General features: G+C 39.3%; 1 protein-coding gene across 2 annotated transcripts; it reads right to left on the reverse strand.

The window, feature by feature from the left end:
* Window positions 1-1,011: 1,011 nt before the first annotated feature.
* Window positions 1,012-14,030, reverse strand: pcdh12 (protocadherin 12). 2 transcript variants are annotated; one of them, XM_026940682.3, is made up of 4 exons: window positions 10,618-14,030; window positions 9,382-9,470; window positions 7,736-7,884; window positions 1,012-2,368 (listed from the first exon to the last, which is right to left on the reverse strand). In XM_026940682.3, exons 1-4 carry the CDS (start codon window positions 13,462-13,464, stop codon window positions 1,980-1,982), a joined length of 3,474 nt encoding a protein of 1,157 aa, XP_026796483.3. In that variant the 5' UTR covers window positions 13,465-14,030; the 3' UTR covers window positions 1,012-1,979. The 2 variants fall into 2 exon arrangements, with proteins under 2 accessions (XP_026796483.3, XP_026796481.3); XM_026940680.3 differs by having other exon boundaries at window positions 9,382-9,473.
* Window positions 14,031-20,716: the final 6,686 nt, after the last annotated feature.

Genomic DNA, 20,716 nt, shown 5'->3' on the forward strand with positions numbered 1-20,716 from the left:
TTGATCCTGAGCTTGGGTTACTGTCTGTCTCACATTTTCTCACATGTACTGGAGTCTCACATGTTCTCCCCATGTCCATGTAGGTTTCCACTCAAAAACATGCCAGTAGGTGGATTGGCTACTCAAAATTGCCCCTAGGTTTGGATTGGTGACCCATCCACAGTGTATTGATCCAGCCTGACTTCTCACCACTTGGAAACCACTTGCTGCTGCTGAGGATAGCCCCATATAGACAGCCTAAAGATACCTGAGATTACTGTGGATGGTACCACTTGAAAACCTTGAAGATGGCTTTGGATTGCAATCAATACAAACAGTTTTGTACGATGGCTTAGGACTACAGTTGCTATGATAGCTTTAGGACTGCAATTTGCCACAAACAATTTTGCACTCAAGTCTCCATCAGTGAACAGTAGATAACTTCAACAAAATAGACTTCATGTGAACACTATAATGAATTTCCGGGTTACACAATAGCATTTTTGACCATGTAGTACACAGTTATAGCAGGGATTTATTTATAATTGTACTATCCATTGTCACCCAGATGAGGATGGGTTCCCTTCTGAGTCTGGTTCCTCTCAAGGTTTCTTCCCCATATCATCTCAACGAGTTTTTCCTTCCACCTTCGCCTCTGGCTTGCTCATTAGGGATTTTCTAAATTTAGTATTTATATCCTGAATTTATATAATTCTGTAAAGCTCCTTTGTGACAATGTCCATTGTTAAAAGCTCTATACATATAAAATTGAATTGAATTGAATATTCTCTCTTTGTGTCCAGTGTTCCTGTGATACAGTTTGTCAGTCTCATGAGCACAAGGTACTTTCTGTAACATACAGTACCACTAGGCGTGTGTGTGTTTTCTCTCCAAAATATTGGTTACAAACAGTAGCCACTACATAACCTTTGGTTCTTTTTTCTCTCTAGGAACTGTGTGCTTTACATTTGTATTTTCATTAACCATTTGAGCCATTTTATGACCTTCAGCAAATTTGAAAGACTTTTAAGAAATGTTTCAGAAATGTTTATTTCATTCATATTGTTTACAAAAAGTTATATACAAAGTGCTCTCAGTTACTCACATGTAAAAAAAAAATGCATATGTAATTCTTATAATGTGTATGGAAATGAAATCTATGTCTAGTGTTTCAAGGTCAGTAACTTACACCTTTCCCATTTAGGTCTCATAAAGATCATGTGCAAGGTTTTGTGACTCTGACAGTTTGTTTCTTTTAGTTTTACTTTATTATTTTTGAAACAATAAAATGTGTAGGATCACTGGGGGTCACAGAGTCACCATAAATCACTGAATCACTGCTATAGCAGCTAGATGCCTTTTGTGTTTGAAATATTAAATCACAGATTCAGGTGAAAAATAATGACATTAACTCTGCCTGGCAACTATTATTTACAATCTTCAAGAATGCAAATACTGAATTTTTGTTTAGCATATTATTTACAAAAGAGAAGCAGGAAACAATAATCAGGAGTCTGGTTATGGCAGAGGAAGCAAGGCTGCTTATAGTCCATTGTGGTAGAAAATTTCACACATTCCTCCTCAGAGACAGGATTTGTTCTGTTGGTGTTTAGTCTTAAAAGAAGACAAAGAGCCATTTCCTTCTCTAAACCCATACAAAGCCATAGGTCTCATAAACTACTTAGAGAGAAAAGCACCATTGTAGAGTAATTTGGGTTACAGCCTGAAGCAGAGGGAAAACTGCCTCCTTGTCTCCTTAACACAGTTTCACTCTGTTACAAAAGAGTACATAAGGTTTATTCCAGGATATATGAGAGATCTTTGTAGTTTGCCTTAGCTGGCCTGTACCAGACAGACCTCCCCGAGAGACAGATGATGATATGACAATGTTGCTTAAAACCAACACCAGTTTGAGACAGAACTGCAACAGTAAAAGAGATTCGATGACAACGGAAGGGAAAGGTAAGTGTTTGTATTGTTCACATGGCACTTGAAAATCATTAACGGTTTGGAGTGGCACAACGTATTATAGGAGATTTTTCATTCGGCCCTTGATGGCCATCGAGGCCGAGGGAGCGGCGATAAGCTGCAGAAAGTCTGTAGAGGATGTCGGACCGAGGCTGAGCGTCAGCCTTCTGCGTCATTAGCATCTCAAACAGTGTGCTTACTTCTGAGAGCAGAGTTTCACCTCCTAAAGACCCCGTCTTCTCTGGGGCCTTACCGAAGGTGGAGAAGGAGGCAGAGTCATTTGGGGCCCCTAAAGTGGAGCTCTGATCTTCTGAGGGTGGTAGCCCATCAGGGACATAAAGGTTGTCATGATAGTCGCTGGTCAGAGGAAGGGACAGCCGAGCCATCCATGCTGGGTCAGGGATGTCCGAGAACACATCATCTGGAGAAGGGAGAGAAACTGGTTTAGGCTTTTTATTGACCAATGCTGAAATGTCAGACCTGTTTTTGCTGTGGTTTACCAGCAACCATTTTTGAGGTTTAAATTGAATCATTATTTTGTTGAGAGTGGAAAAGGGTGTGGGATGTGTGCACTTCCACTCAAAGACTATATGAGGATTAGGAAACTTTTTAAAGCAGCAAATACAATGGACACAATATTCATGCTCTTCCCCCTTGAAAAACAAATGAGTAAACATGAAGGAAAAACAGGATGGGAGGAAATGGTGAAGGGGGCGGCATTTATCTTTATTTAGTTAGCCACAGATTCCCTTGCTTAAGTGCATCCCTTCTGAGAGAACGTTCACAGTTGTGACTTAATTTCTTATCCCACAAAAAAGCTGCAATAAAATAATTAATGCAATAAAATAATTCCTGCACCTCTACTAAAATATCTATATTTTATCCTTATTGGTCAGATGACACATAAAGCCCCTGCTAGCAAGACACAAACTGCAGGGGTCTTCATGTTGGCCAACTGAGCTCTAATTGGGCAGTAAATTATTTTAATAAACAAACAAAAAAGCGACTCAGGTTACTTTCAGCAAGCTGTGTTTTGACCTTGGCCTCAGAAAAAGCAGCTGGATTTTGCTAGTCTGTTTCCTCTCTGCTGGACTAATGAGGACCATGGCCTAAGGACACCTACAGCCTTAAAAACTTAGCTAAAGTAATCACTACCAGTTTTTTCAAGCAACTCTCTCTCTCTCTCTCTCTCTCTCACACACACACACACACACACACACACAAATCAGAGAATGTATAAGCTAAACAGCCTCAAATACCTCCGTGTGTATTTCCTGTTCATTCCAGACTGCATCAACAAACAATCCCAAAGCATCCTGTACATGCTTCACATTACATGAACGAAGCAAGCTAAATTTCTGTAAGCTTGCCCTAGCCTGTTTATTTTAAATTTCACTGCTGTCATGCGTTTTTGAATAGGAGGAAGAGTGAAGTTCCTGCGGTCCTCAACCAAACGTGAATCATCAAACGGCCAATCAGCAAAGCATCCAGCTGCCGTGAATCTCAAACAACCAGCTTTCATGTTCTGCTCTTTTTTTAAATATATATTTATATATATTTCCCCTAAATGGACCTCAAAAATGAGAGCAGTGTCAGAAGCTTCCAGATTAAAGCAAGTTGAGAAACAAAGGAAGCACGCTTGACTTTACAAAAGAACTGCTGCTGATGGCATGGTGTGTTTGTGTGTATAACTACTCAGACATGGTAGGCCATGATCAAACAAACCCACATGGACCACATCAATGCACAAGCTCCCAACCTCTAACCACACGCACTCACTCACATCAGTCGAGGCGAACCAGCTCTCTTCTTCTGCTTTGTTCTTTCTCACTTATTAACACACACACATGGACTCAAACTCTGCTGCTCGTTCCCTAAATCCTCATATCTCCTTCTTATCCATTTATAAACAAACATTTAGTACTCTCTCTCAATCTCTCTTTCTCTGCTTGTTAAAAATAATTACAGGGGAAAACTGTGGGGATCTCATTAATCTCTCAAAACCCAATTATACTCTGATTAAAACCAGACACTGCTCTTAAATCACCTACAAAGCCTGACCGCAGCCAAACGGCCACCGCGCCAGGAGGCTTCCAGTTCCAGGAGTCTGTGCAACAGGGGCTTACAATCAAACTCACATGTTAACTTACCAACAAGCAGCAGCGGCTCATGCTCATAGATTTTGGTGGTGCAGGACAACATGAATAACGACACAGCCTCAAACACAATGAAGTTGAAAGGCTATCACACTTGACTTATGCTATAGGCTACTATCTAGTGAATTTTAGAGTAACCCCATAATAGGCAGTTAAGAGTAGACAAGACTTGAATGAACTTGAACAAACTAACTATATACACCAATTTTCAACAAGAGAACAGAAGAAAAATAGCCTAAGAAAAATTAACTGATATAAAATTGCCACCTCACTGTTCAATTCGTGCAAAATAAAGCAATTTAGCTCATCAGTCTTTTAGTGCACAAATTTTTCAATTGCGGGTTTATTGAATTCAGATGTTATGATTTTATAAGCAATTGGTGCAATTATCATGCATTCTGGTTGCTGATAATTGCAGTCTAAAGACACAACCTAGCTAGATTAAACTTGCTAATCACTATGAACTAACAAAATGGCAGTGTTCGTTTTGATAACATGTTCAAATGGATTTTTACAAAAACTGGGTTTGAGGTGACAATGTCATAGTGTGTGAGATACAGAAGAGGTAATATTAACTGTCCTGTCTTCTACCACTCTGCCACTCATACACAAAACATTCACAAAGTGAGCATGGGGCAGAGTGATTCCTGCCCCAATGGGCTTCCTCTAAGCGCTCATTGCAGTTCCTATTTTTGACCACTAGGTGCAATAATAATTCTATAGCTCTAAATGGGGCAGAAGAACACGCTGGCTCGTGATTGTGCAACATCTAGAGAGGTGAGTGGTTTATATCTGTCAAATAGCAACATTTTAAAATCATTGTTCACTCAAAAGAGGTTATTAGATTTTCAACACAATTCAAAATGTACGGAGATTAGAATGAGTACTTTATGAAGATTAGCATTTGTTGGACGGCTGATATACTGTATATCTTTGGGCTCTGCCCCACCTGCCCCATGGATGAGCCACCACTGCATTATTCACACACCTTAATCAAGATGTAACAAGGAATCAAAGACTTTTTTTTTTCATTTATAGCACTGCATTTACAAGAAACCATGATAAGATTGAGTCATGTCTCAAATCACATGCTATGACCTAATACTTAAAAGTACAGTCTATGTGCTAGTCCAGAAGGATGGGTTCATACTTGAGAGGTTGGTTAAATCATATTTAACCCTTTACACTCTACAGACCAGTTAGTTTCACTGGAGTTATATAATTCACATTAGATCCTGAATGAATAAGGAATAAACCATGGTGGGAACAAGTCCTGAAGTGTTTTATTCCTCCTATACCACAACAATTTGCCAACAATTGCCTTTCTTAATCTTAAAAATTACATATCATTTATTTTATCCATTTATAGTTACATTTAATGTTGTGGAACATCTACCAAACAAGTTAGTTCCTGTTATGACCTATGTTATAACAGCTATAAACAGTCATTCCTTCTTTTTGTCTCTGTCTTGTTAATAATAAGACAGAACAACACAGCATGTCATATTACAGAGAAACCGCTAAATGCTCCATCCTGAAGACTTTCTCGTGTTGGAAAAGTTACAGCTTTACCCCTGATTTATACAAAGCTCTGACATTTGAGCTTTGACACTCCTTCCATAAATGCTAAGTAAATATTTCCTTACAGAAAACTTCACCATATCAATCATTAGATCATATCGTATACACCGTATCAACGTGTGATATCTCAGAAAAGCGTATAATAGTATCTATATTATAGCATCATATCAACCAGCTCACCTTTTTAGTGTGAAAGAGAGTGAGGAATGAAAAGCTTGAGGGGAGATAGAGACACCACAGACTGACTGTGTTCAAAGCGATGTGAAACAGACACTTGCGTTCTCACACACACAAATGGACGCACACACACACACACACACACATATATATGTGCGTGTGTGTGTATTTATGTATGTATGTATATATATATATATATATATATATATATATACATAGTCTCACACACAGTGCCCTTTTGCTCCCTGCGCCATTGTGCCTGCATGTGTAATAAGAACTCTAAGGATAAGAGTAGCCTTAGGACAAAGAATCTATGACTTTTGAGCGCACTACACTAAACATTCTTTAAAGACGAGAGTCACTGTCACTGTTAATCATCATGAGTAAACCCTGTTAACAGATGATACCCTTGAGGAAGGCTGACTCAACTCTGCTCCACGAACACACACACATGCTCACCTTTCTGAGATTATAGTACCTATAACCATCAGACAGCTTTCAAAAAGCTTCAGCCTAAAGATAAGGACCTCTTGCCCTAACCTAAAGGCATTTAAAGTTTGGCAAGTGAAAAAACAATCTATGAGCGTTTGATCTGAAGGAACTGAGGCAGTAGGATAGTCAGAAGCTGACGAAATTCAGAACAATACATGGAAGGAAGCCCATACCAGCATTTACTAACACTCTATACAAAGGCTGAAAACAAACAGTCCACCTACTACTTACATTATATAGGTATACACAATACACACGAAAATATGTTTATTTAACACAGAAATGGCATGTGAATGTTAGGAGAAGGGTATTTAGACGGATATATACTGTACATATACCATTCTATACATATCCTTTATGGCAAAAGATACTAACATAACATCAGTGTAGGATTTGTCATATGGTATACATGTTATGCATGTATTATGCCAGGTGTTGTAAAATAGAGACCTTCTAATACTATGAAGCCTTTAAAGTAACAAGATGTTAGAGATCTGCATAAATTTTCTATTGTAAAACGTATTACTTTTCAATATTAAGTCAAGAATTTATAATACCTAAAGTACAGTTAAATATAAAATGTCATGAGAAACGTATATGAGGGTTTCTAACTGATGTAATGATTATAAATTCTTATATTAATCCACAGCGACATTTGTATACATGATAATGTGCACTTAAAACCAAATGAGTGTTTTGTTTCATCAGGTTCAACCTGACATTTCTGAAAACTAAGCTGAAGTCTAGCTGGTTTAAGTTTTCAGTTCGGTTATTGTGCCTTTGGGAGTGAACCTTCTTAGAAACCATGCTGTCAGGTTGGAAAATTACGGGGTTCTGGTTGAAGTATAACTCTAGCATAAGTAACCACAAAGCTTGTAGGCCAGTAGGTCTTCATTCAAGCCCTGGAGGACCTCTACTATCTGATTTCTCTCCCTCAACACACCTGAATCAATTCATGACAGGCTGATAATTAGCTGATGAGTTAAGCAGACTTGTTAAAACAGAAAAAAAAAACACAAAAAATACTGCAGTGCACAAAAATAAAAACAGTGTGAAATTTCATTCCCTTAAATGTTAGTCATGTGTAAATAAAATGTCATGCCAATAACTCCATTTTGGTTAATGCCATTATTGTCATGACATGTCTGTGGAGTATGTGGAGTAATGTGTCAGTCTGAACTTTATGCAGTTCAAAAGTCATGTAATCGCACACCATACCAAATGAACAGCATATGGCAGAAATTAGGATTTCAGGGAATCCATGGTTTAGCCTGACCCTAACCCTCATATTTATTCAGCGTGCAATGACAAATTTGACTGAAACAAAAGTTGACCCAAACATGTTATCTTAACTCTCAGTATAAAGCATTAAAGACTCTAACCGTGGTTGCTGAGCAGGTTGGTTAGGCCCTCCTCCAATAAGGGGTCAACGGGGGAGTCTCTGCCTGCCTCCCAGTCCACGTCTCCAGGCTCACTTTCCCCATGTCCGCTGTCTTTATTACTCAGCCAATCAGCATCCTGTGCGCCAGACCTTGAGTCCAACAAAAGAGGAGAGAGCAAAACAAAGGGTGGTGAGTCCATGTAGCACAGAGATTTGGGGCTAGTATTTACTTTCGCACTAAAAAAAATCCCCAGTTATAAAAAAAAGACTAAATTTCTCATTTTCATCCCCTTGGGATTACTGTTGCTGTGAAGTGTGTTATGATTTGCCAGAATCGAGTTCGATTAGAGACTACATGAGTATCCTGGATGTTGTCTCTGAATTGCCTGACCTAAATTCAACAAAACTGATTGAATTCTTTTAACCTGAATTTCTGACAGCTTCATTTTTTTAACATGAATTTTTATTACCTGAATTTTTTTAGCTCACAATTTTTAAAAACATAAAATTTGCACTTTTTCAAGCATTGAAAATGTACACTTTTTTTCTCTCAAAGCATTACAAATTCAGGTTCAGGTTCTGTTGACTCTGATTTCATTCCATAGATATCACTTAAGATGTTTATCACTTTCATTAGTGCAAAATTGAAAAAAGAAAAAAAAAGTATTTTTTAACCAGGGGAAGATGTCAGGAGTTAATAAAATATAAAATGTGCATTTATAATCTCTGTGAAATGTCCTAATATTTAATCACACTATATCCCAAAAATCAGGATATTACATTAGTAGGCTGGCTAGCTAGCTAGCTTTTGTTCTACACCTGCTGAGATAAGATAAGTTTAGTTTTCTTCTCCTTGTGAAATCGGTTTTAAAGCTAATCTAGCTAAAAGTAAGTACCCCAACCCCCTTTCTCACTTAATTCATTATCCCCTGAAATCTAAACACCCCAACCACACACATACACATTTAGCACAAAGAATAACCCACACATACACTGGGCACATGAAAGAAAATATGTAATCCTACACTTTTTGAACTGTGAACACACTGTAGATAAAAAAGAAGCTATAATATTCTTTGATGTAAAGTCTTCAGCGTAATCCTAAACTAAAAATGATCTGCATGCTAAGATGTGATCCATAGTGCTTAAGTTTTAAATCATGTGTCATCAGTGTCATTGTTGTTCTCTTAAATTGAATGTAACTATAGAAGCTCTTATTATGATGGTGTGGTCTTTGGTCTAGTCAAGTCCTGCCTGCTGAGTTTCCTTTTTGAGGAAATATTTATTGTATTTACTGTAACGGAGTCAAATAAAAGCCACAAACTGGCTGTAGGATGAATGGTGAGGTGATTGTATCTTTTACTGACACCAATGTCTTAGTCATATGAGTGAGACATTCACTGTGTCCTGCTCTAGCATGCTTTATGTATCCCTCTGGTGCCAAGGTGGCTATTGAGGGTTATGAGACACCATTTTCTGGAATTCACTGCATGGTACATTGTTTACGAGTCAACTACCTGCTCCATTGTTCCCCAGTTCCATGCTTCAGAAAAAAATAAAATGTTTATGCTGTCTTTTTCTATCTTCCACTGCAAAGATTATAATCAATAGAGAAAAAATATAATAAACAGAAATGAGAGGGCTTACCGGCCACCTCTGTGGGAATATTTGTTGCCACGGAAATTTGGTCGAGGCTGAAACCGGCCCTGATGCAGCAGAGACAACAGCTGAGACACCTGCTGTGGAATAAGAAGAATGAAATCTTACTATTATGAATGCAGTGTGGTTAATTATTACTCTTTCTGAATTGACATTTCTATTTTATTAAAAATAAAATTTTTGTGTATAAAGTACTAGTACACCTGACACCTGCTACTGAAATATAAACATACCGTGCAGTTTCATGCCATTTCACATTTCAATAAAACCTGATTAATATTTCTTTGTTAGGGGCGGATGCAGCCCAAGATGAGGAAGAGGGAGGAAACACCAGGTTATTAAGTAAGAAAAAAAGTCAGATGGAGGGCAGAGAGAAATGAGGCCGGGTAAGTGAGACAGGAAACTATGCCTACGCAGGGCCTATTCTTCTTCAAGCTGCATCCTGCCAGGATACACCTTAGGAACCCAGTCTCTGCCACAGGGTCATAGACCCTGTAGTGTTTCAGCTCCATTTCCTCTGCTTAAGTCTCTCCTTAAGTCAAACTGCCAACTAGGCCAAGTAGGCGAAGGAAGTTGGATAGATAGGAAAAGACGGATAGGGGTGGGGGATCTTGCTTTGCTGTTCATTTGAGGGCTTGGACACATGCCCAACCCTTTTGTTTTGTTAAATGTATGAGATGCATCTGGATTAACAGCACAGCATTTATGAAACAACTGTTGAGTTTTTTTTTCTTTTCTTATAGATGCAAGTTCAAAAGTATCAGGTTTTATCAACTGCCTGAAGTCTGTGTTTTTTACATCAAAGCAGGACTGTATTATGTATATTTTATTAGGCAGACATACAGTATGTGGAAGTACATTTTCCTGCTCAGAAAACAGACCTTGAGTTAATCTGTGTTTTTCTTTAATTCAGAAAGTTTGTCATATTGTGATATTGAAGGTTGTTAAATTTCTCCTGAGGCACAAGGGTGTAGGTTACAGTGTCTGAGACATGCTTGAATAAACTCAATGCCTTAGTATGAATATCATCTGTCAGCTGTCCCCTCGGGCCACCAATACACAGACCCCCATTCACAGAGACAGCTCATTTGTGTGATAAAACACATGAAGCGACTCTCATAACTTTGATATCTATGAAACTAGAATAAATTGAAATAAAATCAATGCCAAAAGGCATTATTTCTTATAACTTATGTATGTTATATTTTTACATCACTCTCTTACCTGCACCTCAGGTGAAGCTGAAGACAGCTCAAGTGAGTTTTCTCCGAAAGCAGCCATGGATAAGCGCACCAAATTTCTCAGTATTTGTCTGTGGTCCTGTTCCTCAAGCCTTCCATTTCTTTCTGAGTTTTTTGTCCTCCTCAAAGTGGCCACAGCTTGGGAGTCGGTCAGTGCATTTACTTCTTCAGGCTTGTGGCGTCTCAGAGTGTTGGTCTGTGAGTGCAAGGATGAGGACGTGGACGGGTTTCGTGCCTTGCGCAGGGTTCGGTAGGGTGTTGTAGGGGTATGTGGGCATTCTATGCTCCCAGGTTTCCTGAGTGTCTTGCTTTGTGTGAATGGAAGTGTACCATTATTTTCGGCATAAGCTTGACTTTGTACCAGGTGAGCAAGTGTTGGTGAAAGACTGAACTGGCCTTCTTGGTGAGGTTCTTCAGGCGGAGGAGAACCAGATGAGAGTGGCTGGGACTCCTCTTCAGGCAGGTCATCTTTTCGACCCCTTAGGACAGGAACCAGCTGTATATCTGTTTTCTGAATGTGTTTCTGTGGTCTGCGAGGGTGACTAGTGTAGGTAGATTCAGCTTGTCTGCAATTGTAAGCATGAGTGTCTCGTTTTTCTGGGCGACAGAATGTGGTAACCAAAGCAACAGCTAGCAGCAAAAGCAAGAAGGTTCCTCCAATGCAGACAGCTAAAAGCATTGTAAAGCTGAACTGAGCCTGTTGTCCAGGAGCAGAGTTCTTAAGGTGGTCACGAAGATTGATGAATGTTACCTCCAGTGTTGTCTGTGTGACAAGTGGGGGTGTTCCCATGTCTGACACTGCAATGACCACTTTAAAAGCTTTGCCAATCAATTCTGTGGCATTGGTGGTGTTCACGTATAACTGACCTGTGGTTTCGTCTAACCAGAACAGCCTGGAGGGGTTCCCTTCTATTATTTTAAATTGGAGTTTTCCATTGGGACCAGAATCAGAGTCACTTGCTAAAATGGTTGTGGCCAAAAAACCTTCAAGCCTATATTGGGAAGAATGATTGCTTAATGGATGTATGGTTCCCTGAACTTTGTCCTTAACTTCTGTCACAATCTCCCCTTTTTCTGCATTAACGGGAACACTCACTACTGCAATACCTTTCTTGGGAAGTGGTTCTCTGATGATGGGATAGTTGTCATTAACATCTTCAATCATAATAAGCACAGTAGCACTGCTGGTCATTGGAGGGTAGCCATGATCTACTGCTTCCACAATAAAGGAGTATGTCGGTGATTCCTCATAGTCTAATGACTGCTGAGCAATAACAGCCCCACTGGTTGGGTGGACTGAGAAGGAAGCAGTTGGTGTCCCAAGTTCATTTGACTCTCTAATTGAGTATGACACCCGTCCACTAAGGTCTAAGTCAACATCATGGGCTTCCAAAGTCAAGACATGAAATCCAGGTGCATTATTCTCATTGAAAACACCAGTGTAGACAGTGTTGGAAAATACTGGTGCATTGTCGTTTTCATCCAGGACATGGACAGTCAGATGCCTGACACAAGACAGAGAAGGAACACCACTGTCCTGAGCAAGAAGAGTAATATTATACTCCATTTGTTGCTCCCGATCTAAGCTTCCATTAGTAACAATTATGTAGTTGTCTCCATGGATTTGCTTGAGACGGAATGGGCCTGATCCTTGCTGTATCTGGGCTTGCACTTCTCCATTTGGACCTGAATCAGCATCAGACACCATCACAAGAGCCAGAAAGGTCTCATTTGATGCCCCTTCTGACACAGTTGCCACAGGGGAATCTGGGGGAGTCCATGTAATGTGTATTCGAGGTGCGTTGTCATTGACATCTTGAACTCTTACTTGCATCTTGCAGTGGGATGGGATAGCATTGTGACCGCGATCCTTTGCTTGTATGTCTACCTCATAGGATCTTTTTTCCTCAAAGTCTAAGAGACCTTTTAAGACGACAGCACCTGTTTGAGGATCAACACTAAAAAGTCTCTGCACATCTAATGGGGAATGTTTACTGAGTGAGTACACAACCTCTCCATTAGCACCCTGGTCAGGATCTGTAGCATGAAGGTTGATAACTACTGTGCCTCGTACCGTGTCTTCAGGGAGGTCAACTGTTGGAGCATTCTCCTCAAACATGGGACTGTTGTCATTGGAGTCCAAGACTATGACTTTGACTTTAGTGCTGCCAGACATGGGTGGGTTCCCTTTATCCCAAGCCAATAATGTTAATTCAAAGGATGATTCCATCTCCCGGTCCAGTTCTTTAATAACCACCAATTCTGGCTGTTTGGCACCTCCAGAGGGACGGACATCCAGAGCAAAGTGATGGCTTGGAGAAAGACTGTAGGTCTGCAGGCCATTGGAACCTGCGTCTGGATCCTCAGCACGGTCCAATGGGATACGCATCCTCAGACCTACCGTTTCTGAGATCTCCACCTCCTGCACTGGGTTAGGGAAGATAGGACTGTGGTCATTCAGGTCCATCACCTCCACTCTAACACGCAGGAAGTGCACCACTCCACCTTTCCTATAGAGAACACTAAAAGCCAGTTCACACTGGTCAGCTCCACGACACAACTCCTCCCGGTCCAGCTGGCCCAGTGTTGACACCACCCCATCTCTTTTGGCCACTGTGAATGGTAGGGCCTGACCATGCTCCACAATCCGGAAGTCCTCCAGTGATCCAGTCTCTCCTTTCTGACGTAGGCTGTCCAACAGGCGGCCCACCCTTGTGCCTGCTGGCTGTTCCTCCCAGACATTATACTGGATAACGATGGGAGCATTATCGAGATACTGACCCTCACAGAAATTTAAACTGGCCACAAACAGAAGCCAAAACTGAAGCATGGCTGTGTGAGAGCTTTGTAATTGCTAGTTCTTAGATAAGCATTCCTATATGCAATAAAACTCAAAAATTCAGCTTAACAACACCTAGAAGCCACTGTCAATTGTATGTTTTACACCTTTACACAGTATGTGTTATCTATCTTGAACTGGCTGTTTAGTTCCTAGGTCTAGGTCTAGCCATAGAAAGATAAATGATTATATTAAATCTAACATAAGTTAGACATTAAATATAAAACAATATAAAAATATTAAAATATACGATCAATTACAGCATTTCTGATCACTATGAACAGCAAGTGTCTAAAAAAAATTTAAAAACCAGTTTCCTCTCCATTTCTATCATTTTTTAAAAGAAATGAATAATTACTAAAAGAAATATATTGTTCAAGTATTCTGTCAATATCTACATGAAAAATTCAGATACAGTCCATTAGATTTTTTAAAAACTATCAGCTATCTCACAGCTTCTCTCTGTCAAGCAGCGCTATCCGAAAGCATTACTCACTCACACACAGATCCTGATTCCATGCTTCACAACCTTTGCTCAGTGTGGAAGTGTGGAACTCAGAGGCTGGTATGTTAATTTGAGGGGGTATCCAATGGGCCAATCAAAAATAAGTCAGGGCGAGAACTCCACCCCTTAAGGAGAACGTGGGCCCTGCAGTGTGATTTTAAAGTAATATGATCCCATTTCTCTTGTTCACTGCCTGCAGCTCATCATGCCTTTTCTCCTTTTTGTCTCTGTCTAAATAAACACATTAAGACCAGCCGTCTGTGGCTCCTGTCATCAGTAATCAGAGCAGCACCCACAGTAGAACCTGGAGGGATTCCTGAGAACTGTAACAGGACCCTGCTCCAAACTTTTATCCACTATGAGTACTGATGCTATCTCTTAGATAACTAGCACTACCCGAAAGGGTAACTGGTGACATGCTAATCTCAGATTTACACAGAAATGTGAGATGTGTTTGTGTTAAAGAAGGATTATCTCACCTAAGCTGTCTGCTTTATTAGTGAGATTGAGTTAGATAATTACAAGCAAGGTTTTAACTCTAGTTAAAGACTTAAAACCATTTAATGATTTAACTGCCTAATAACATACATATAGGTCAGATAACTTTTAAAGAATACATCCAGCATACCCTGCCTGCACTGGTAAAAAAAAGTCCAGTATTATTTTGAATACTCTGACTCACAAGACTCTATATGCCAGTCAACTTCAACCCTTGTAATGATTTCTTTCATATATTAGCCCTGCAGTGTAGACTGGAGTATCCACCAGATAATCTGATTCCTGTCATTTTATATTGCTGTTTTACTGCTAAAAGTCAAGGACAGTGGTTAAGGCAATGGGGTACTGATTAGAAGGTTGTGACATCAAATCCCAGCACTGCCCAACCTGCCACTGTTGAGCCCTTAATGCCTAAACTGCTCAACTATAAGTTGCTTTGGATAAATGCATCAATGAGTAAAATATAATGTAAATTTGAATACAGAAACAAACTGATTAAACAAGTGATAGAATATGTGTCTCCTGTTTGGCTATACTGAAAAACCTGATCACTATTTAACAAAACAGTATGTTTATACTTTCATGTTAAGATTTGTGTGTGTGTGTATGTGTGTGTTGATGTGCAGTGCCAAAAGCAATCAGTATCAGAAAATCAGAATGGATTACTGCTTCGAACAGTGAAATTGTTGCTACTTTCCTACATTTACATTCTTAGGGGAAACAAGAGATTAAACAATTTTTAACAATTTGACTAAACCATCTTGGCAGCATGATATCATGACAGCTATCACAAAAATAAATGCTCTGGAGAAAAAAAATGTCCTTGTGACCATCCTAGGTTCTGTAATCAGCAACATAACATTTCAAATTGGTTCAGCTGTAGAAATAAATCAGGCAGTTCATTCTAAAGGAGGCTGGTCTCTCTGTCTGTCAATTATTTGTTGTTACATCTTAGAACCAATGGTAGAAAAGACTGACATAAGTTGTTGCTCTCCTGGTTGGGACAGCGATACAACAGTAAGAGAAAGAAGACCACATTGGAAAAGAATATCACACCATATTATCTTAATCTGTTATTAAGATAATTCAATGTTAACACTACCTTTCTCACATGCATGTTTGCAATTCGCAATAAAAGATGTTATTAGGACCTTTCTGTTCATGCAATGTGACATTACAGTAACAAGGTGTTATTACTAACGTCTTCAGTTCTCACTTTCAGGCTATCAAACAACCCAGAAATTCTAACATGCTTTAAACACAACTCACAACAGGAGTGCCTTAAACAACAGAGAGCTATTAAATATCCATGGAATAAGAATACTTTAACACTTGGATGGTGGACATAACCCAATAGTGTCTATAAATATGAAAAGCAAATGCATACCCATCCTGTAATACTGATCATTTCCATTCATATGAATAGGGGTTCGGTCTTGTTTGTACAGTAATTGCCCAATGTCACAAGCAATATGGTGTTAGAGCGGGAGATGCTTCTCTTCAGTTTACACTACCAATGAAAATGTAGCTGAGTAGTAACAATTTCAGATTAAATTTCAGTATAAACTATTCACTACTCCTGAAGTGAGCGTGAATCCCAATGATACCACAGCCATCCATGGCCGGGAGTCAAGACAGCAAATCTGGCCATGCTCTCAGGGTTGGAGCGATGGCATTACTCTCCCTGACCTGTCAATCACAGCAACACTAGCCAACTGCAGGCATCTGTGATAGGCATCTGCTTATGTATGCAGAAGAGGGTAGATAGAGGGCTCGCTTTCCTCTGAGTGTGTTATGGCACACTGTTACGCAACAATTCGAAAATAAACTACTTTAATTAGTTTTGAGAATCTGAGAGCGAGGAGAATGAAGTAAGCAAAGGTATGTGTCAGTAAAGCAAACTAGTGTAAGAGAAGGAAAACATTGCGTCATTGCGTGTGCACATTTATGTTTGTACAAGAGTGAAATAAATCTGCGAAGACAGAAGGATTACACTGCTGTGCACTTGGATTTTAGCATTAAAATAGCACCATATATCTTGACTGACTGAGGCAGCAGTAATAGATATAAGTTATTAGCAACAGTTATTTAAGGTACATTCCCATAAAGAATGTGATGGAGAGGTGAAAGCCAGCAGGCTTAACTACACTACACTACAAATCCAAAAGCCAATAAATGCTTTGCAGCCTGATAAGACTCTGATAGCCCGGTTTTATTATTCTTTTGCTTTCGGTGTATCAGTCATATGCGTTAAGGAGCCTGTGTGTGTGTGTGTGTGTATGTGTGTGTGTGTGTGAGACTGCATGTTTCAGAGTGCAGAGGTCTATCCATGTGATCAGGTTTTATCTCCAAAACAAACACGGGATCCTTTTCTCACAAATCCTCCTTTAATTAATTCCATTTGTGAAGAGTTGTAGGAGTCAGTCACTTGCATTCTCTGGTTCCACCTTTCCCTCTCTCTCGCTCTCTCTGTCTCTCTCTGTCTCTCTCTCTCTCTCTCTCTCTCTATCTCCCTCAGTCTCTTTATCTTTTCAATCTTCTTATCTTCCTCCCACTGTCCCTACATCCGCCTTACTGATTGACAAACATTGCTGATTTCAACATTGTTACTACATAGTGTATAAAAGAAAAGATGAAGAAGGAAAAAAGTGAACTTTAAAAATGGACCATTAAACTGGATTCAGAACCAGTGCCTGCCCTCATCTGCATCATCATCCAAACTGCACTCGCTCTTCTGTAAAACGCAGAGGTAGTGCAACCCCATAACATCCAGAAAAACTATTCTGGTTCAGCAGGACCTCCAAAGAAATGGAGCTTGACGGTTAGCAGACCAGAAGTGAGCTCAGGCAGATCAAAAACTTCTCAAAATTTCTCTCAGGCTGAGACAATGTAGGAAATTATGTTGTGGGGGGCATTTATTTTTGCTAACATGGTTTGGCTCCACTTGTCCCCTTAGAAGGAATGATCAGTGCAAATTAACACAATGTTATTCTGACAGATCACCTTTATCCTATGATGAAACATTAATATCCTGATGGGAGTGGTCTCTTCCAGGATGACCCCGCCCCCCATCCACAAGCACGAGTTTTGATGTTTTGATGAGGACCAAATCGTATGTTATGTTCACAGTCACCAGATCTCATCCCAAACTGACATTTTAGAGTGCGCTCTCCATCACGATTATCAAAACACCAGTTAACGGAATATCTTATATCTTATATCTTACCAAAACAGAACCAAAGACTTGCAGATTCTATGCCAAAATATACTGAAGCTGAACACTTTATTTGCAGGAGGCCTACATGTTGCCTTTATAACACATTCATAAGGATTGCGTAAATTCCTTATTTTAAAAAAAATGCCGGAGGTTTTATGAAAGGTTTATGTCATTGTAGGTTTTATTAAGCATGATTTTGTCTTTAGATTAGTAAGGGGAAAAAAGAGAAGAGACTTCAAATACCATTATAGATAGACTGTTCAAGACTGTTACTGTAAATTTTACACAGTACATTCCATAAAGTATCTGTTTCATTCCAATTCATTCAGCTGACATGTCAGCTTTTGTTGTAGAAAGTATAACTTACACAGAAACTGTGTACTGTGCTTACATTTTCACAGTGAATGATATAATAATAATTGATATATGATCTCTGTTTCATATAAAAACAAAATTATACTATGACCTCAAATGTCCCCTCAGAGGCTGACACATTTTTCACAAATCCTGTTTCACAAAACATTTATTAAATTCTTATGAATTTGTTATAAAGACCCAAAGATCTTTCAAACAGAAACAAATGTGGATCATCATTTTGGAAGGGAAACTTTAAAAATGGGGCTGTATTTTCTTTTCTTTTTTTTTTTTTTTTTTACAAGTTAGCTTCAGCTAACATTAACCAAAAATCCAGAAAAAAATAAATAATTATCAGTAAAGTTATGTTTAAATTTCTCACAAATGTTTACATTCCTCCCTTTAATTAATTCCGTTTGTGAAGAGCTGTAGGAGTCAGTCACGTGCATTCTCTGGTTCCACCTCTCCCTCTCTCTCTCTCTCTCTCTCTCTCTCTCTATCTCTATCTCTCTCAGTCTCTTTATCTTTTCCCTCTTCTTGTCTTCCTCCTACTGTCCCTATATCCGCCTTACTGATTGACAAAACATTGCTGATTTCAACATTGTTACTACATGGTGTATAAAAGAAAAGATGAAGAAGGAAATAAGTGAACTTTAAAGATGGACCATTAAACTGGATTCAGAACCGGTGCCTGCCCTCATCTGCATCATCATCCAAACTGCAATAAAGTCATGTTTAAATTTTATATCACAACCATTTTTAACACTGTTTTGTATTAACTTACTCCATCCAATGCACGAAGTCCTGACCTAGTGTACACGCTGTGCCTCATATAAGCCAAGTAAACCAAGTTATCTACCAAGTTAACAGCAACTAAACTGAACTCTTTAATCTCCTACAAACTATTCCCTGTCTTTTTTTTATTTTGTTTCCCCCCGAGCTCCAGAGTCTGCTTGCCACATTTCCTAGCTTGCCTTTAAAACTACATATGTGACTTAAATTGCACCACAGTTCAGACACAATGTGTGTGATTAGCTTTTCATCTACATCCCCAAATCCCACAGCCGTCTTCCACCCTTACATCCCTCACCCCATTAACCCCCCTCCTTCCCCTACAATCACTTCCATCCTCTCTTTTTCTGAGTGGGCCGACTAACAAGACCTAAACTTCATTGTGTTGCTTAAACAATGTCTCGTGCCAAAAAAAAAACCAAAAAAAAACAAGGAAGTGTGTTTGACTTATGGGTGAATTTTGCTATTTCGGAACCTGTTTACTGTTGTGACTGTCAGAGATGCAGGATGCAGAGATGCACGTAAACAGTGCTTTCACTTGCAGCCTGTGGATTTGTCTTGTAGCATGAAGCCACTGGCAAAAGCGCACAATACATTCCTCACAGCCTCGCCAGCGCTTATCTCTGAACAGAGACTCACCCAAACTATGCACATCTGATAAACAAAGCTCTCTATCTGCAGCTCTGCAGTGTGGAAGATACAACAAAGGAATACAGAGATCCTTCCCGACTGCATGAGATTGTGAGATTACAACATGTGTATAAAATAAACTACTATATTTATATCACAGTGCTGTTGAATTTTCGAGTTTGTTTGGTCAGAAGGTGTTGATTAATTTTCTGTAACAGCAGCCCTGACAGTGGTTCCAGCTGGAGTTCAAATCACAGGTTTATATTAATGCACTTTAATTTTAATTCAAGTTATTGGTTCTATGGTCACTACTAATTCACAGGAACTTGTACGGTGAACAAATAAAAATTTATGTAATATGCTGATATGAAGATTTCTGTGACATATTTAATTAGCATTCTTGGAAGGAGTCTCCAGTGTCAGCACTTTGTAACAGAGGTAAACTACATTTTCCACCATGGAAAAGTCTTCAAGACATTTTCCCATTTCTCGGTAATGACATGCTGCATTTTCCCATTTCTCGGTCATACATGCAATTAACTTCTGTTGTGGATGTTCCACAACATTAAATGTAACTATAAGTGGTTAAAAAGTATGCTGTGTCATTCATTAATAAATAAAAAAATCTAATGGCTGGTAAATTGCTGTGGTATAAGAGGAATAAAAGGGATATGATGTTATTAGGGACATGATGTTATTGGAAAATAATCAACTCTGGTGTGGTAGCAGTAACATCACATCACATCAGGCCACATCACACCACCCCGTGATTATTTTCCTGTAACAACATGCGCCAAAGAGTTGTGTTCATTACTTAATGAAAATTAAAGGTTGAATGTTGCCTAAAAGAGTGATCTTTTAGAAAAAAAAATTGGAGGCAGACAGGAATGACTCTGAGAATTCAGGAGATAAGGACAGAAAAGATTTTAGAAAGTATGGGGCAAAACAGAAATAGAACAAAGACCCTAAATGGGACCAAATGTTCATATCTGTGTGTGTTTGTTCCCTACGGCATGTGATTGTGCCTCTGCGCCATCCAAAGGTGGAGTGATTTCTGGCAGTAATGTTTTAGTTAGGGCCAGGAATTCACTTTAGCAGCTGGGCAGGATAGGTAACACACACACACACACACACACACACACACCCTGTCCTTTTCCTGAGGATGAACTCTTTGCTCTCCAGATTCAAATGTACTTACAGCCCCTTGATATGGGATAGGACAACAAACATGCTGCGATGAACAAGCT

The sequence above is a fragment of the Pangasianodon hypophthalmus genome, chromosome 7 (genome assembly GCF_027358585.1).
Source record: "Pangasianodon hypophthalmus isolate fPanHyp1 chromosome 7, fPanHyp1.pri, whole genome shotgun sequence".
Classification (NCBI taxonomy): Eukaryota; Metazoa; Chordata; class Actinopteri; order Siluriformes; family Pangasiidae; genus Pangasianodon; species Pangasianodon hypophthalmus.

Bases quoted from the DNA above. Each gene is read 5' to 3' on its own strand.
- pcdh12 (XM_026940680.3), bottom strand. From the start codon at position 13,464: ATGCTTCAGTTTTGGCTTCTGTTTGTGGCCAGTTTAAATTTCTGTGAG. The intron at 9,474-10,617 runs GTAAGAGAGTGA...CTTATTCCACAG, and splicing joins CAGCTTCACCTGAGGTGCAG to CAGGTGTCTCAGCTGTTGTC. The intron at 2,369-7,735 runs GTTAGAGTCTTT...TCCCTTCTCCAG, and splicing joins CAACCTGCTCAGCAACCACG to ATGATGTGTTCTCGGACATC.